This window comes from Scyliorhinus torazame, chromosome 16, assembly GCF_047496885.1.
Source record: "Scyliorhinus torazame isolate Kashiwa2021f chromosome 16, sScyTor2.1, whole genome shotgun sequence".
NCBI lineage: Eukaryota > Metazoa > Chordata > Chondrichthyes > Carcharhiniformes > Scyliorhinidae > Scyliorhinus > Scyliorhinus torazame.
The window spans coordinates 119,602,792-119,621,437 of NC_092722.1; the positions used below are offsets into that span (position 1 = coordinate 119,602,792).

Here is an 18,646-nt window from a genome sequence, read left to right on the forward strand (position 1 = left end):
GGAGTAGGCCATCTGGCCCCTCGAGTCTGCTCCGCCATTTAATGAGATCATGGCTGATCTTTGTGGACTCAGCTCCACTCTCCGGCCCGTCCACCATATCCCCGAATCCCTTTATTCTTTAGAAAGGTATCTATCTTTTTCTTAAAAACGCTTAAAGAAGGAGCCTCAACTGCATCACTGGGCAAGGAATTCCAGAGATTCACAAGCCTTTGGATGAAAAAGTTCCTCCTACACTCCATCCTAAATCTACTTCCCCTTATTTTGAGGCTATGCCCCCTAGTTCTGCTTTCCCCGACCAGTGGAAACAACCTGCCCGCATCTATCCTATCTATTCCCTTCATAATTTTATATGTTTCAATAAGATCCCCCCCGCATCCTTCTAAACTCCAATGAGTACAGTCCCAGTCTACTCAACTTCTCGTCATAATCTAATCCCCTCAACTCTGGGATCAACCTAGTGAATCTCCTCTGCACTCCCTCCAGTGCCAATATGTCCTTTCTCAGGTAAGGAGACCAAAACTGAACACAATACTCCAGATGCGGCCTCACCAACACTCTATACAATTGCAGCATAACCTCCCTAGTCTTGAACTCCATCCCTCTAGCAATGAAAGACAAAACTCGATTAGCCTCCTTAATCACCTGTTGCACCTGCACACCAACTTTTTGCAACTCGTGCACCAGCACACCCAGGTCCCTCTGCACAGCAGCATGTTTTAACATCTTACCGTTTAAATAATAATCCATTCTGCTGTTATTCCTCCCAAAATGGATAGCCTCACACTTGGCAACATTGAATTCCATCTGCCAGACCCTAGCTCATTCACGTAACCTATCCAAATCCTTCTGCAGACTTCCGGTATCCCCTGCACTTTTTGCTTTACCACTCATCTTAGTGTCGTCTGCAAACTTTGACACATTGCACTTGGTCCCCAACTCCAAATTGTCTATGTAAATTGTGAATAACTGCGGGCCCAACACTGATCCTTGACGGACCCCACTAGTTACAGGTTGCCAACCAGAGAAACACCCATTTATCCCACTCTCCGCTTTCTGTTAGTTAACCAATCCTCTACCCATGCTACCACTTTACCCTCAATGCCATGCACCTTTAGATTATGCAGCAACCTTTTGTGTGGCACCTTGTCAAAAGCTTTCTGGAAATCCAGATATACCACATCCATTGGCTCCCCGTTATCTACTGCACTGGTAACGTCCTCAGAAAATTCTACCAAATTAGTCAGACACGACCTACCCTTTGTGAACCCATGCTGCATCTGCCCAATGGGGCAATTTCCCTCCAGGTGCCCCGCTATTTCCTCCTTCATGATAGATTCCAGCATTTTCCCTCCAACCAAAGTTAAGCTTACCGACCTATAATTACCCGCTTTCTGCCGACCTCCTTTTTTAAATAGTGGTGTCACGTTTGCTACTTTCCAATCCTCTGGGACGTTCCCAGAGTCTAGTGAATTTTGATAAATTATCACTAGTGCGTTTGCAATTTCCCTAGCCATCTCTTTTAACACTCTGGGATGCATCCCATCAGGGCCAGGAGACTTGTCTACCTTTAGCCCCATTAGCTTTCCCAATACTGCCTCCTTAGTGATTACAATCATCTCAAGGTCCTCACCTATCATATCTTTATTTCCATCAGTCACTGGCATGTTATTTGTGTCCTCCACTGTGAAGGCTGACCCAAAAAACCTGTTCAGCTCCTCAGCCATTTCCCCATCTCCTATTATTAAATCTCCCTTCTCATCTTCCAAAGGACCAATATTTACCTTAGCCACTCTTTTTTGTCTTATATATTTGTAGAAGCTTTTACTATCTGCTTTTATGTTCTGAGCCAGTTTACTTTCATAGTCTACCTTACTCTTCTTTATGGCTTTTTTAGTAGCTTTCTGTTGTCCCCTAAGGACTTCTCAGTCCTCTAGTCTCCCACTATTTTTTGCCACTTTGTATGTTTTTTCCTTCAATTTGATACTCTCCCTCACCTCCTTAGATATCCACGGTCGATTTTTCCCCTTTCTACCGTCTTTCTTTTTTGTCGGTATGTACCTTTTCTGAACACTGTGAAAGATCGCTCGGAAGGTTCTCCACTGTTCCTGAACTGCTTCACCATGAAGTCTTTGCTCCCAGTCTACCTCAGCTAGTTCTTCTCTCATCCCATTGTAATCGCCTTTGTTTAAGCACAAAACACTCGTGTTTGATTTTACCTTGTCATCCTCCAACTGTATTTTAAATTCCACCATATTGTGGTCGCTCCTTCCAAGAGGATCCCGAACTATAAGATCATTAATCAATCCTGCCTCATTACACAGGACCAGATCTAGGACCGCTTGTTCCCTTGTAGGTTCCATTACATACTGTTCCAGGAAATTATCCCGGGCACATTCTATAAACTCCTCCTCAAGGCTGCCTTTACCAACCTGGTTAAACCAATCGATATGCAGATTAAAATCTCCCATGATAACCGCTGTACCATTTCTACATGCATCCGTTATTTCTTTGCTTATTGCCTGCCCTGGTGTACCATCCTGTTACTATTTGGTGGCCTATAGACTACTCCTATCAGTGACCTTTTCGCCTTACTATTCCTGATTTCCACCCAAATTGATTCAACCTTGTCCTCCATAGCACCAATATCATCCCTTACTATTGCCCGGATGCCATCCTTAAACAACAAAGCTACACCACCGCCCTGACCGTCCATTCTATCCTTTCATATAGTCTGATACCCTTGGATATTTAACTCCCAGTCGTGACCATCTTTTAACCATGTTTCAGTAATGGCCACTAAATCATAGTCATTCACGATGATTTGCGCCATCAACTCATTTACCTTATTTCGTATACTACGAGCATTCAGGTAAAGTACACTTATGCTGTTTTTTATGTCTTTGTTATGAATCCTAACACCTTGATCAGTAACTTTTTGCAATTTAGTTTTCCTCTTACCCTTTCTCCTAATTTTCCTTGTCTTTGAACCCATATCTCTACATAATAACCTGTCACGTAACCTGCTGCCTTGATCTCCATTAACCATTATACTGTCCATAGCTTTACACTTCCCTTCCCCCCAACTTGCTAGTTTAAAGTCCTTGTGACCAACCTATTTATCCTATTCGCTAGAACACTGGTCCCAGAATGGTTCAGGTGAAGACCGTCCCAATGGTACAGGTCCCTCCTGCCCCAGTACTGATGCCAATGCCCCATGAAATGGAATCCCTCTTTCCCGCACCACTCCTTTAGCCACGCGTTAACTTCCCTAATTTTCTCAACCCTATGCCAATTGGCACGTGGCTCGGGTAGTAATCCAGAGATTATAACCCTGGAGGATCTGTTCTTTAATTTAGTCCCTAGTGTTTGATAATCCCCAAACAGGTCCTCTTTCCTAGTCTTACCTATGTTGTTAGTCCAAACGTGGACCACAACAACTGGATCCTCCCCCTCCCTCTCCAAAATCCTTTCAAGCCGATCAGAGATGTCCCTCACCCTGGCACCGGGCAGGCAACATACCATGCGGGACTCTCGATCTGGCTTACAAAGGATGCCATCTATCCCCCTAATTATAGAATCCCCTACAACTACCACTTGTCTTTTTGCTCCCCCCTCTTGAATGGCTTCCTGTACCACGGTGCAGTGGTCAGTCAACGCATCCTCCCTACAGCCCTCTTCCTCATCCACACAGGGAGCAAGTACCTCATACCTGTTGGACAAGGTCAAGGGCTGAGGCTCCTCACTCCTAAACACAGGATTCCCCTACCTGCCACCCTTGCAGTCACACCACTCTGTCCCTGACCACTGTCCGAATTAACAGTACTTATTCTACCGGGTGTGACTGCCTCCTGAAACAAAAAGTGTCCAGGTAATTTTCCCCCTCCCTGATGTGCCGCAGGTCACCAGCTCATCAATTCTGAGCCAAAGTTCCTCGAGCAGCCAACACTTGCTGCAGATGTGGTCACTGATGGTCTCAATGGGATCTGCCAGTTCCATCATCATACAGCAACAGCACATCACCTGTCCAGCCATATTCAACTGGTTAATTCATTTAAATAATTGTTTTAATTTTTTTATAGAACCTCAAGGATAATGTCCTGAATGTCCTGAACATTGCTAGGAGCAAAAATAAAAAATCACAAACTTAAAAATCACAAAGTTAAACTTAAAAATATTGGTGGATGGGTACAATTTGACCAGGCAAGAGACCTCGTAATAAAACCCTTGGGAATTCTCCCAATCAGACATAGTGACTTACAGGGCCCACAGGTTCAACCAGGATCCGCTTTAGAAAGCCTTTGGCAGGGCCTGATCGACAAGCTAAGTGAGAACTTTAGTTTTGCGGCTGGGTGTCACTGATGATGAGAGTGACGATGAACTGTAGAGGTCATGAAAGGAACTGAAGTGCGTAACTTGCCCGGGGGAGAGGGAGGCGGGGAGGGGTGGATGACACTCAAACATATTCAGCAACTGGTGGATACCCTGTATTGCCCAATGAGGGGAAATACAGACCAGTTTCCAGCGCTAGGAGTGAGTCTAAGAATGAAGAATAAACAATGTAAACATTGCAGCAAATGCAGCGCCCAGCAAAACACGGGAACGGAACTGAAGCCACTCTGAGCCAGGGAGCTGATTGCATCCAATTCACATTTGCAACTATCTTTCCTGGTTACAGAAGGATATTTGTGAGGAAGTCGCATTTGATACCATAGATTTTCCCATTAAACCGAAATCCAGCTCCTCCATCACCAAAGTCCAATCTAATCCAAGCACCTTTTCTCCAATTTATGTTCTAATAAACTTTCAATCCAGGTTGTCAGACATGTTATTCATATCTGTTGATATCTATGCAGTACAATGATTACGGGAATGATTGTTTAAAACATGACTAAAACACATTTAGAGATAAGGCGCAGAGTGCTGCAGCAGATTACTCTGACTGAACTTGTTCCAGCTTCCCTTCTCCTAGAGTCGTATGGACTGTGAACAGATGATGCCGAGTGCAATGCGAGGTCAGTACAGTCTGAGTGCCCAGAAATCAATGAACTAACTCTTGCTGCCTGCCGCCACTCTCAACCACTTTGTTGGCGGTATTCTCCTTGTCTAAAGTCGTTCTCCCTTTAACTCTCAGTCACTCACACATACAGTTATTCACTCCTTCATAGACGATCTGTCACTTACACACTGAGTCACACACATATACACAGTCTGTCACTCACACACAGTCACTCACATACGTACAGTCTGTCACTCACACATTCAGTCAGTCACTCAGTCATTCTGTCAGGCACACAGTCAGTCATACACACAGTCAGTCACACAGTCACACATACACGGTCTGTCTCGCATAGTCAGTCATACATACAGCCAATCACACACCCACGGCCTGTCTCACACACACACACGATCTATCACAGTCACACAAATTGTCAGTCACACGCCCACTCATAAACAATGTCTTGTCACCACAGTCACTCAGACACATACACAGTCTGTCACTCACAGTCAGTCAGTCACTCAGTCATTCTGTCAGGCACACAGTCAGTCATACACACAGTCAGTCACACAGTCACACATACACGGTCTGTCTCGCATAGTCAGTCATACATACAGCCAATCACACATACACGGTCTGCCTCACACACACACGGTCTATCACACAGTCACACAAATTGTCAGTCACATGCCCACTCATAAACAATGTCTTGTCACCACACTCAGTCACTCAGACACATACACAGTCTGTCACTTACACAGACAGTTGTTCAATCACACACATAGTCTGTTACACCCATACTCAGCAACACAGCCACAAACACGGTATGTAACTCACACATCAGACTCTCAGTTTGCTCTCACTCCTACTGAGCCACGCAAATCCCCCACATTAACTCAGTTACTCATACCTGAACCCACATAATATGCACAGTTACTCACTCACGAACTCTGAATCATTCGCCCCTTCCCCGCCAATATGAATGCTGTTACACACTGTTACTCTCACACGCACTTGCTTCCAGCCACTGACCCATTCATGTCTAGAACCCTGACCCATGACGGATCTCTGCTCCCTTATTGTCCATTCGGTCTAATGTCCTGTCCCCAGGCTCAGCTTCCCCTCTAACTCTCTTCTCCCAGCTTGGTCATGGCAGGGTTTCAGAGAGGAGTCTCTGCAAAGCACCTGGCCATCCCGACCTGACACACACTGACATTCAACCCAGCCGACATTCTGGTGGAATTTGATGCCGATTAAGAGAGAAGCGCGGCTGTGTTCTGAGCTGGGCAGAGTTTAGCCGGGCAGAGAGTGGACAAGGGTGGGCAGACAGACAGACAGCTCCCCTTGAGTGTGTGAGAGAGAGAGAGAAAGGCAGAGTGGACGGCTGCTTACTGTGGACTTTTCGGGTAGAAGGGCAGGGTAACGTGGCTCAAGTCCTTGATGTCGAAGGCAGTGGGCTCCGCCGAGATGGCCTGCCGCTTGGTCCGCTGCTGTTCGTGCACGGTGCCCGCGGGCAGGCTGGGCGAATGCTTGCCGCTGGCGGGCTTGACAACCGAGCGGTACTTGTCCAGCTCATTCTGCAGCCTCTGGATCAGGTCGTCCTTCTGATCGAGCTCCAGCTCCAGCTCGTCTATGAGCGCGTCCCGCTGCCTCAGCTCCTCAATCTTCTCCTGCAGAGCGTACTGCAGGTCTCTCAGAGTGCCCATGCTGGGGAGGCTCCAGCTCACCGCCAAACTTTCCAAAAGTGACTTTGCTGAACTTTCCGTGGTGGTGGTGGGAGGGAGGGAGGTTTGTCAACTCCGAGTGACCCTCCCCCCCTTTCAAAAAAAAGACAACATTGGTAAATGGGAGGAGGGAGGAGAGAAGAAGGCAGTTTAGGAAGTGCTCGCAGTTAAAAGGCGTTCTTCTCTCTCTCTCAACAGTTGCGCCTCCCGTCCTTCCGGAAATCTTCTCTGAGTGGAGCCGAGAGCCGTGAACACACTTTGCTCATCCTGCCTCACGTCAAAGCTCCCTGTCGAAAGCAAGCGTGGAGCCTACAGGCTCCTGCAGAACTTGCATCGCAACTTTTCCACCCCACCCCCCTTTTTCTGCAACTGGACAGCACTCAAGGGTTACAAAGAAAAAGCCCCTTTGGAAGAAACGAATAAATGCTCCACAATTCACCAAAGGGACGCCTCTGCTGTGGAGACAGTGACAGTCTCCCTTTTCCCGGTGCTCTGTCTCTCTCTCTGTTGTCCCAGTCTGAGCAAAGAACCACACACCTTTCCTCTCGCTCGATTGGTCGATTAATTTTGACAAGAACATCGATGTCGTTTATCCACTTCCCTAATAAATTAGCCCACGATATTTGAGTTTCAATCTCGAAAGATTACATTAAAACACACAAGTACAGCATTTTGCTGGTGGTGAAGCTGATTCAAACACCAGCTCAGATCCAGGCAGAACCTGGAAACCTCTCTTGATCTCATCGTTTATCAGTTTATAAGTTTAAAAAATTTTTATATATTGATTCAATGAATAGCTGACACTAGTGGTTGAACTGTCTTTTCAGCCAACATTTAATGTTTGATAAAACCCGCACTTTGCTGTAGGTCCAGCGATGCTCACTCTGATGTTAATTTCTACTTTAACCCCATTTCGTCATCTCTCCAGAAGTCAGAAGTAATAGTTGACATAACTGCCCACAATGCCCGTTTGAAAAATCACGGGAAGCAAACTGGGAATTATGTAGTCCCACTGCAATAAGGAATGAGGGCAAGGATAGATTTCCTGTAGTTCAAATGACTTAAATTCCTGTGGAGTCACTCCCATTGAACAGAGAATAGGCAATAGCGCCGACTAGTGCTCCATCGGTGTTGTGTCTTCAGTTGTGAAACGAAAAACTAAATCTTTTAAAACAAAAGTTCAAGAGAGAGCGCATAAGTGTGGCACGTTCAGCATTTGCAACTAAAGTGCCATATCGTACAATTCCTGGTGATGTTTTTTTATTCGTTCATGGGAGTCGCTGGCTGGGCCAAGTATTTATCGCCCAGTTCTAATTGTCCTTCAACTGAGCGGCTAGCTCGGCCATCTCAGAGGGCATTTTAAAGCCCACTTTGCTGTGGGGCTGGAGTCACATGTAAATCAGACCCAAGTAAGGATGGCAGATTTCCATTCCTACAGAACACTAAGAACCAGGTGGGTTTTTACCACAATTGACAATGGTTTCATGGTCATTTTGGACATTTATTCCAGATTTTTTGTTGAATTCAGATTTCATCATCTACCATGGTGGGATTCAAACCCTAGTCCCAGAACATTACCCTGAGTTTCTGCATTGCCAATGACAATCTAATAATCTGGTAATCTAACCCAGGGTTCTTCAAAGTGCAGGCAGGTGGGTCGCAAGCGGGTGTCAGGAGGATCGAGGAATGATCGGTTGTGGCATTCCCACGGTGGTCCAGATCGCGGGGAGAAGCACTCAATGGCCATTACATTTGAATGAGAACGGCTGTGTGCAGTCTTATAGCCATAAGCGGCACAGTGAGCAGGTCAGTGCGCCCTGCACATACACTTGACGTCCAGTGCCTTGTACGTACAGGCCTTTGATCGCAAATCATGGAGGAGAGTTTCTTCTGTTTTCTCGCTGCCAGCAAGCAAGGCAAGAGGACTGTGAAGATGAATTGTTACAAGGAATAGACAGCCAGAGAGACAAACAGACAGTGTACCTGCTGGCCCGTATCTGGAGAGAGCTGCACAGGAGAGTCCAGGGCAGGACAGAGCAGTACTGGTGTCAGCTCTGTATAGAGCCACAGAGCCTCTCATGAACAGCCAACAAAGAAGAAATGTCAATCAGGAACAAAGCGGCATAAAGATGATTTTTTGAGATATAGTTTTGTTAATTGTGCAAACACAAATCAGGATGCCAAGCTCTTGGACGGGATTCTCTGCTTGTCGCTTTCAATTTCGTAATCGGCGATGTGACGGAGAATCCCTTTTTATGTTTTCAGACGGCCCACGCCCTCCAAAACAGCATCATCGGGGACTACGTGCACGCCATCGGGACGGCCTCAGGATGTTACCTGAAGTCCCTCCCCTGATGCTCCGCCCCCAATGGGCCGAGTCCCCGACGGCACGGGACATGTGTGCTCTCAGTTTTCGGGGACCTCGCGTGGCGGTTGCGGACTGCGTCCAGCGCTGTCACAGTCGGAGAGGGGGAGCCGTACCGCCTGCTGGGCAGGGGGCTTCAGAGAGGACGGGGAGGACTGGTGGGGGATGGCCCAGGGTGGTGAGGGAGGGTCCAGTGTGGCACTATCTGGCAGGTCGGAGCCGCATGCATCCGGCGGCATGTTGTACGGCGCGACCACTGTAGGTCGTCACCGCATGCGCGGCGAGGGATCGGGCCATTCTCCGTCCATTTTTGGCATGGGAGCTGGGAATTCTACCCGGCACCACTGCTAGCCACCAGTCCCGGAATCGGTGCGGGTTCAGCGCCGATTTTGGCATCGTAAAACGCCACAGTTCCCACGCCGGCGTCGACACTTAGCCGCAGAATCGGAGAACCCAGTCCCATGAGATGCAGGAATGTACTGCCGAATGAGACGAGAAGTTTAAGATCTTGCAAGAGAAGTAGTGGGTGACAAATTCCTTTTGAGGTTGAGACCCAAGAGGTGGTTATTAACTTTCAGCTGACTCCAAATGAAAAGATTGAACTTCTGTACCTGACCTATGACAGCACATTAAAAACATGCAAAAGCTCATGAGGCTGTCAACATTCTGGAATAGCGTCTCCCAGGAGCATCCAGTGCTAAGTCAAACAAACATTTTGTTGTTATTGCCCTTCACGTGTGCGAGATTGGATTTTCCTTTCTCACAAAGATGAAGAAGGCACAAAGGAACTGGCTGAACATTGCGCCTGATATGCACATTTCCCTGTCCTCCTGTGAACCTGATTGGAGTGAGATCGTACAGACCAAGCAGGCTCCCCATTTGCATTAAAGGTAAGCGAACATAACATGTGTCCCGAAGATCGGCTACCGTGTGTTGCAGAAAGTCGGCCAGTTGTCAAAAGTGGGTCCCGGGAAAGAAAGTTTGAAAAATACTGATTTAACCAAAGGCATGGCTATAATACTGGCAAACAGAAAATGCTGGAAAAACTCAACAGGTCTGGCAGCATCTGTGGAGAGAGAAATAGAGTTAACATTCCAAGTCCGTATAGCTCTTCTTCAAAGTTTCTTTCACCATATCTGTGAGACTAACCTCTTATCCTCCTTTCAATAACAATGGCCCAGATTTTGCTTTCAAAGGAATATTAAATGCGTCTTGCAAATGTGCAAAGTGCCCAGTAATGTGTGGTGAGGAAGAGAAACTTCATTATTTGCAGCAAATCTCCACAAGTTGCTGGATGCTTTGTGTCACTCTGCTCTTGCCTTACAATAACAACAAGCTCGCCCTCAACTTTCCTATTTGTCATGAAGTTTGCTGTATTTACATTGAAATGTGGAATCTTGTTCCTGCATGTAGTAGATTTTTGTCAGGGCAATAGGGTGGCGCAGTGGTTAGCACTGCTGCCTCACTGTGCCGATGACCCAGGTTCGATCCAGGCCCCATGCCACTGTCCGTGTGGAGTTTGCACTTTCTCCATGTGTCTGCGTGAGTCTCACCCTCACAAACCAAAAAGCTGTGCAGGGTAGGTGGATTGGCCATGCTAAATTGCCCTTAATTGGAAAAAAAAATATTTGGGTACTTTTGTGGTAAACCACTGAACATACATTACATGTATTATGGTACACTGCCAGTGTACTCCAGTCATTACAGTAAATCCCGGCCTGCTGGCTCCACCCAGCAGGCTCTGTATAAAAGTGTATGCTCTCCTGCACGGCCCTCATTCTTGGGTCCAGCTGCCGGAGGCTTTACATCTAGCACAATAAAGCCACAATAGTTCACCATTCGTCTCATGGTCATTGATGGTACATCAATTTATTGTGCTAGGATTTTGAAGATGAACGTCTTACTGAAGCCGGATTGCCTGGAGGTGAACCCACATGCAGCCAACGCCACAGCGACTTTCGAGCACTGGCTAGCCTGCTTCGAAGGATATCTTAGAGCATCCACTGAAGTCAACTCAGACCCACAGAAGCTCCAACGACTCTACGCATGGGTGAGCCCACAAGTTTTCCTCCTCATTCGGGACACTCCCACCTACACGGAGGCTATAGAACTACTGAAAGGAGAGTATATCAGGACTGTAAACCAGGTGTTCGCCAGGCACCTCCTGGCCATGAGACGGCAACTCACCGGGGAGTCTCAGGACGATTTCCTGCGTGCCTTGCGGCCACTTGGCAGAAACTGTAGTTGCCAGGCAGTGTCGGCAGTCCACACATGGAGCTGCTGATCAGGGACGCCTATGTCACTGGCATTAAGTCCAACTACAGTTCGGCAGACGCCTGCCCCACCTCACCATCTGTGGCCTCACGACCCTTAAGGTCGATCCATCCTCGCTCTTCGCGAATCTCATCCCGGACTGTAAGCCCATTACCAAGAGGAGCAGACAGTACAGTGCCCAGGACAGGACCTTTATCAGGTCGGAGGTCCAACGACTTCTGTGGGAGGGGGTCATTGAGGCCAGTAACAGCCCCTGGAGAGTTCAAGTGGTGGTCGTGAAAACTGGGGAGAAGCACAGGATGGTCATCGACTACAGTGAGACGATCAACCGGTACACGCAGCTCGATGCGTACCCCCTCCCACGCATATCTGACATGGTCAATCAGATTGCGCAGTATCAAGTCTTCTCCGCTGCTGACATGAAATCCACGTACCACCAGCTCCCCATCCGCCCGGAGGACCGCCAATACACTGCGTTTGAAGCAGATGGCCGCCTCTATTATTTCCTTCGGGTTCCCTTCGATGTCACCAATGGGGTCACGGTCTTCCAGCGAGAGATGGACCGAATGGTTGACCAGTACGGGCTGCGGGCCACATTCCCGTATCTGGATAGCGTCACCATCTGCGGCCACGGCCAGCAGGTCCACGACGCAAATCTCCAGAAATTCCTCCACACCGCTAAACTCCTTAACCTTACCTATAATAAGGAGAAATGCATTCTCCGCACAACCCGCCTAGCCATTCTTGGCTACGTTGTGGAAAATGGAGTCCTAGGGCCTGACCCCGACCACATGCGCCCCCTCCTGGAACTCCCCCTCCCTCACTGTCCCAAGGCTCTGAAGCGATGCCTGGGATTCTTCTCATCTAACGCCCAGTGGGTCCCTAATTATGCAGACAAGGCCCGCCCACTCATCAAGTCCACCACCTTCCCCCTGACGCCTGAGGCCTGCCGTACCTTCAACCACATCAAGGCGGACATTGCCAAAGCCACAATGCACGCAGTCGACGAGTCCCTCCCATTCCAGGTGGAGAGCGACGCATTGGATGTAGCTCTGGCCGCCACCTTCAACCAGGCGGGCAGACCCGTGGCTTTCTTCTCCCGTACCCTCCATGCCTCCGAAATTCGGCACTCCTCTGTCGAAAAGGAAGTCCAAGCCATTGTGGAAGCTGTGCGACACTGGAGGCATTACCTGGCCCGCAGGCGATTCACTCTCCTCACTGACCAACGGTCGATTGCCTTCATGTTTAGTAACACACAGCGGGGCAAGATTAAGAACGACAAGATCTTGAGGTGGAGGATCGAACTCTTCACCTATAACTACGAGATCCTGTATCGACCGGGGAAGCTCAATGAGCTCCCAGATGCCCTATCCCGCAGTACATGTGCCAGCGCACAAGTAGACCGACTTCGGGCCCTCTACAATGACCTCTGTCACCCGGGGGTCACCCGGTTCTTCCACTTTATCAAGGCCCGCAACCTGCCTTACTCCATCGAGGGGGTCAGGACCATGACCAGGGACTGCCAGGTCTGTGCGGAGTGCAAACCGCATTTCCACCGGCCGGACAGAGCGCACCTGGTGAAAGCTTCCCGCCCCTTTGAGCGTCTCAGCATCGATTTCAAAGGGCCTCTCCCCTCCACTGACCCTAACGTGTACTTACTCAACATCATTGTTGAATACTCTCCTTTTCCCTTTGCCATTCCATGCCCTGGCATGACCTCTGCCACTGTCATCAAGGCCCTACACAGTGTCTTCACATTGTTCGGTTTTCCCACCTACATCCACAGTGATCGGGGCTCCTCGTTCATGAGTGGTGAGCTGCGTCAGTTCCTGCTCAGCAAAGGCATCGTCTCGAGTAGGACAACCAGCTACAAACCCTGGGGGAACGCACAGGTGGAGAGGGAGAATGCGACGGTCTGGAAGGCCGTCCTGCTGGCTCTTCAGTCTCGGAGTCTCCCAGTCTCCCGCTGGCAGGAGGTCCTCCCCAATGCGCTCCACTCCATCCGGTCGCTCCTGTTCACTGCTACTAATGAGACCCCTCATGAACATGTGTTTGCTTTCCCCAGGAAGTCCATCGCCGGGGTCTCGCTCCCGACCTAGCTGACAGTTCCTGGGCCCGTCCTCCTCCGGAAGCAGGCGAGGAGCCATAAATCAGACCCCCTTGTCGAAAAAGTCCTCCATGCGAACCCACAGTACGCCTCCGTGGCACACCATGAGGGGTGGCAGGACACAGTCTCCCTCCAGGACCTGGCACCCGCTGGTTCCCCATCCACCATCACCACCACGCCCAATCTGGTACCGTCTCCCCCCCCTCCGGTGGCGACCACCGCCACCCCCGCCACTGCACCGTTTCCCCCCCCCGCACCAATCACTGCCACCCCCGCCCCGGCGGCACCCGTCCCCCTACCTGCTCAACTACTGGGTGAAGAAGGAGAGGACAACGCACTCCCAGAGTCGCAGGTACCCACGTGCGGCGCCCACACCACATCCGTGGCTGAGGCGATTGCGGTGGAAGGTCCAAGCCCCCGACAGACTCAACCTGTAACTTTGCTTCACCCCCGCTGGACTCTTTTTTCAACAGGGGGTGAATGTGGTAAACCACTGAACATACATTACATGTATTATGGTACACTGCCAGTGTACTCCAGTCATTACAGTAAATCCCGGCCTGCTGGCTCCACCCAGCATGCTCTGTATAAAAGTGTATGCTCTCCGGTACTGCCCCCATTCCTGGGTCCAGCTGCCGGAGGCTTTACATCTTGCACAATAAAGCCACAATAGTTCACCATTCGTCTCGTGGTCATTGATGGTACATCAATATTAAAGTTTTTTAAAAAGTAAATTGTTGACAAAGATTTTTTCTTTCATTTAAAATTTACGTTTTGTACTTTTCCTTTCTGCCTCTTTTTCTCTTTCACAGGCCTTATTCCTCTTTCTGAGCCTAATTGGATGCTAATTCTTCCTATGTGCCTCTCCATCATTCCTCCATTTCTTTCTCAATCAGAAAGCGTCGTTGTTTGAACAGACACTGTCCATCATTAAGGGCTCAGGTCCTATGTTGCCCTCAATATGGCAGCATCAGCTTACACTTCCTATACTCAACAGCTGTTCTGTCCTTTTTGAGGTGTTATATATTTTTACATTATCTGCAATGGATAGGAACTAAAATAGTATGTGTAAGTGTTCCGGGGGCCATTTTTCACCACTGCACTAGAGATTGTGATGGAATACAGAACCAATTAAATCTGGACCTTATAATGCACAAGGCAGCATGACAATATTAAACATAAATAATTCTGATCCTCCAAAGCCTAAAGTGTGATTATTAATAATATTTGGAAACCGAAAGACAACAACATTGCATATCTGTGGGCAAAGTGAATGACCTCACATTTGGCTCGATTGAAATCCATTTGCCATAGTTTTATCCAGTCACTTAATTTTTAATATCTCTTTGTAACTGTGTGCTATCATCTACACTGCTTAAAATGCCACCTACTGTTGTGCCACCAGCAAATTTGGACATGTGGCTTTCTATCACATCACCTTTATGGTTAAGAAATATTGGTGAAAAGTTGAAACCTCACAAGCCAATTTATTTAAAGATTGTAAACAGTACAAAAAACAATCAAAAAGGCAAATTAAATATTGACCTTCGTCCCAAGGGGGGCTAAAATGTGAAGAGGATGAAGTTATGCTTGGTCACACCTCACCTGGAGTACTGCATACAGTTTTGGACAATCAGGATATTTTAGCCTTGGATGGGTAGCAGGACAGATTCTCTGGAATGATACCATGCTTTAAAGAGTTGTAGAAATTTGGCTTGTTTTTTAAAATCAATTTATACAGGATGGGGGCATCATTAGCTCGGCCAGCATAAATTGCTCATACCTAGTTGCTCTTCAGAAGGTGGCGGTGAGCTGCCTTCATGAACCAATGTAGTCCTTAAGGCGGAAGTATGCCAAACGACAGTGAAGGAATGGTGATAGATTTAAGTCAGGGTGATGAGTGACTTGGAGAATATCCAGGTGGCGATATTCCCAGGTGTCTGCTGCTCTTGTCCTTCTAGACGGTAGTGGTCATGGGTTTGGTAGGTACTTTCTAAGGAACCTTGATGAGATCCCACAGTGCATCTCGTAGATGGTACACACTACTGCCACTGTTCATTGGTGGTAAAGGGATTGAATGTTTGTGGAAGGGGTACCAATCAAGTGGGCTGCTTTGTCCTGGATGGTGTTTGTCGTGTTGTTCACCCTGGGGTAACACGAATTGCACACGATGCAATTAATTGATCAAGTATACACCAAACGAAGGCGTTGGTTCAATAAAAGATTTATTGAACTCTAGCAACAAAACACACAGCTGCTTGTGGGTTGACTCTCTACTACCCTAAGTAAACTAAAGCTAACTATCTAGACCAGGCTAGCTCTGATCCACGTGTTGGAGGTATTGAATGATTTGTACACCCTGTCACTACAGCTATCAACAGTGGAAAGAGGCAGAGTGCTGATGCCTGGTGTGTTTATATAGGTGTAAGTCCCCCTCTGGTGTCCTGACTTGTGATTGGTCGTGTTCTGTTCTGTACATTGATTGGCTCACCTGGATGTCTGTCACTGCCTGCTTTTACCTCATGATGTGCATGGGTGCATATTATGACGTCCGCCCCTTTTTTTTTTAAAATGTTGTCGGCTGCTTAGAGCAGAAACAACATATTTACAAGAGTAAATATTTACAAAATTGGTGAGTAGATGGATATGTACATGTAAGGTGTCTAGCGTGCAGGAACATAACATCATTTATACAGGGAATTATTTATAGGTCCAATCGTTGAGGCTGTCGACGGATTCTCGTGGACGGCCTGAGAGATGGAGGCGGAGATGATGGTGTCTTGACTGGTTGGCATGCAGCCAGGCTGGTGGCCGCATGGAGCGAGGTGTTCGGGTCGGGCAAAGTGACATCTGGTGGTGGGCATGCAAGTTTGCGTAGCGCCCTTCTGTTGCGCCTTACAACTGATCCATCTGCCATGCGAACCACAAACGACCTGGGAGCAGCCTGTCGAACCACAACAGCAGGAGCTGACCAGCCGCCACCATGCAACTGAATGCGAACAGTGTCCTTCGGAGAGAGGAGCGGCAGATCCATAGCATGAGCATCATATGTGATCTTTTGCCTGGTTCTGATCTGCTGTATCTTTTGCAACACTGGAAGGTGATCCAGGTCAGGTACATGAATGGCCGGGACAGTCTTCCGCAGGTTACGATTCATTAGGAGCTGAGCCGGAGATAACCCATTCGACAATGGGGTTGCCCTGTATGCCAGTAGAGCGAGATTGAAGCCCGAAGCTGAGTCCGCAGCCTTACAGAACATTTGCTTCACGACGTGGACCCTTTTTTCGACCTTCCCATTAGATTGTGGGTAATGCGGGCTCGAGGTGATGTGCTGGAAGTGGTATTGCTTTGCAAAGTTGGACCATTCTTGACTGAAGGAACAGGGACCGTTGTCGCTCATGACCGTGAGCAGAATTCCATGCCTGGAGAATGCCTCTTTGCAGGCCCGTATTACAGTCCGGGATGTTAGGTCCGATAGTTTCACTACCTCGGGGTAACTGGAGAAGTAATCAATTATCAAGAAGTAGTCACGCCCATTGACGTTAAAGAGGTCCACACCAACTTTCGACCACAGAAAGGTCACAAGCTCATGCTGGTGGAGGGTCTCTTTGGGCTGAGCAGGCAGGAACCGCTGGTATTTCACGCAGTTGAGGACCATATATGAGACGTCCTTATTGATGACGGATCAATAGAAGCTTGCCGGGCCCTGTGCCTACACTTCTCAATGCCGAGGTGTCCCTCGTGTATCTGCGTGAGCACCAAGCTCTGAAGGCTGCGCGGGATGACGATGCGATCCAATTTCAGAAGGATCCCCTCGACAACAGTTAGCTCATCCTTTACATTATAGTATTGGGGGTATTGCCCTTTCTGCCAGCCATTCGTGAGGTGATGTAAGACCCACTGCAGCAGAGGGTCCTTGGCGGTCTCCTCCTGAATGATGCCGAGTCGGTCGTCGGATGACGGGAGGGTGCTGGCACATAGTTTTAGCTGCGCCTCGATGTCGTGCATGAAGTCTACCTGCTCACATGGTGAGGTAATGGCACGGGAAAGGGCATCCGCAATGATTAGCTCCTTCCCAAGTGTGTAAACCAGTTCAAAATCATACCTGCGGAGCCGAAGGAGGATGCGCTGGAGCCTGGGTGTCATGTCATTTAAGTCCTTGTGTATAATGTGCACTAGAGGTCTGTGGTCCGTGTCCACGGTAAAGGTCGGGAGACCATACACATAATCGTGGAATTTCACGATGCCAGTGAGCAGGTCCAGGCATTCTTTCTCAATTTGAGCATAGCGTTGCTCAGTGGGCGTCATGGCCCTGGACGCATAGGCCACTGGATCCCAGGACGAGGTGTCGTCCTTCTGCAGGAGCACCGCTCCAATGCCGTCCTGGCTGGTGTCTGTGGAGATCGTGGTCTCCCTTGCTGGGTCAAAGAAGGCTAGAACAGGAGCGGTGGTTAGCTTCGCTTTCAACTCAAGCCACTCTTCTTGATGTGCGGGTAGCCACTGGAAAGTGGTGGACTTTTTCACAAGGTGTCTGAGGGCTGTGGTGTTTGACGCGAGATTGGGAATGAACTTGCCCAGAAAGTTCACCATCCCCAAGAAGCGGAGGACCGCCTTCTTGTCCTCTGGAGTCTTCATCGTGTCGATTGCCTGGACTTTGTCCGAGTCCGGCTGCACGCCCTGTGGTGAGATCTGACCACCCAGAAATTTAATTGACGACCTGCCAAAGGAGCATTTAGTTTTGTTGAGCTTCAGGGCATTGGCAGTATGCGCCTGAAGACCTGCTGCAGACGGGCAACATGTCCCTCTGGGGTTGTGCACCAGATGATGACATCGTCAACATAGACCCGTACACCGTCAATGCCCTCGAGTATTTGCTCCATTATTCGATGAAAGATTTTGGAGGCCGACACAATGCCAAATGGCATTCGGTTGTAGCAATATCTCCCGAAGGGAGTGTTAAATGTGCATAGCTTCCGGCTGGACTCATCCAGCTGTATCTGCCAGAAGTCCTTCGATGCGTCCAGCTTTGTAAAATATTTGGCATGCGCCATTTCATTCGTCAGGTCCTCCTGCTTCGCGATCGGATAGTGTTCCCTCATAATGTTGCGGTTCAGATCCTTGGGATCGATGCAAATGCGCAGTTCTCCCGAGGGGTTCTTGACGCAGACCAATTGAGCTGA

At 48.6% G+C, this 18,646-nt stretch overlaps 1 protein-coding gene across 5 annotated transcripts in view; it reads right to left on the reverse strand.

Moving 5' to 3' along the window:
- LOC140393014 (cGMP-dependent protein kinase 1) overlaps positions 1-18,646 on the reverse strand; it is a 1,245,261-nt gene that overhangs the window by 1,158,428 nt on the left and 68,187 nt on the right. Inside the window, exon 1 of one of the 5 annotated variants that reach the window (XM_072478938.1) lies at positions 6,389-7,144. The exons of 2 other annotated variants lie outside the window; for them this stretch is intronic. In XM_072478938.1, coding sequence (XP_072335039.1) covers positions 6,389-6,702 — 314 coding nt within the window. In that variant the 5' untranslated portion in view covers positions 6,703-7,144. Of the gene's footprint in view, positions 1-6,388; positions 7,145-18,646 lie in introns of those variants that run through there. 2 more of the 5 variants (XM_072478933.1, XM_072478934.1) reach the window with 2 other exon arrangements.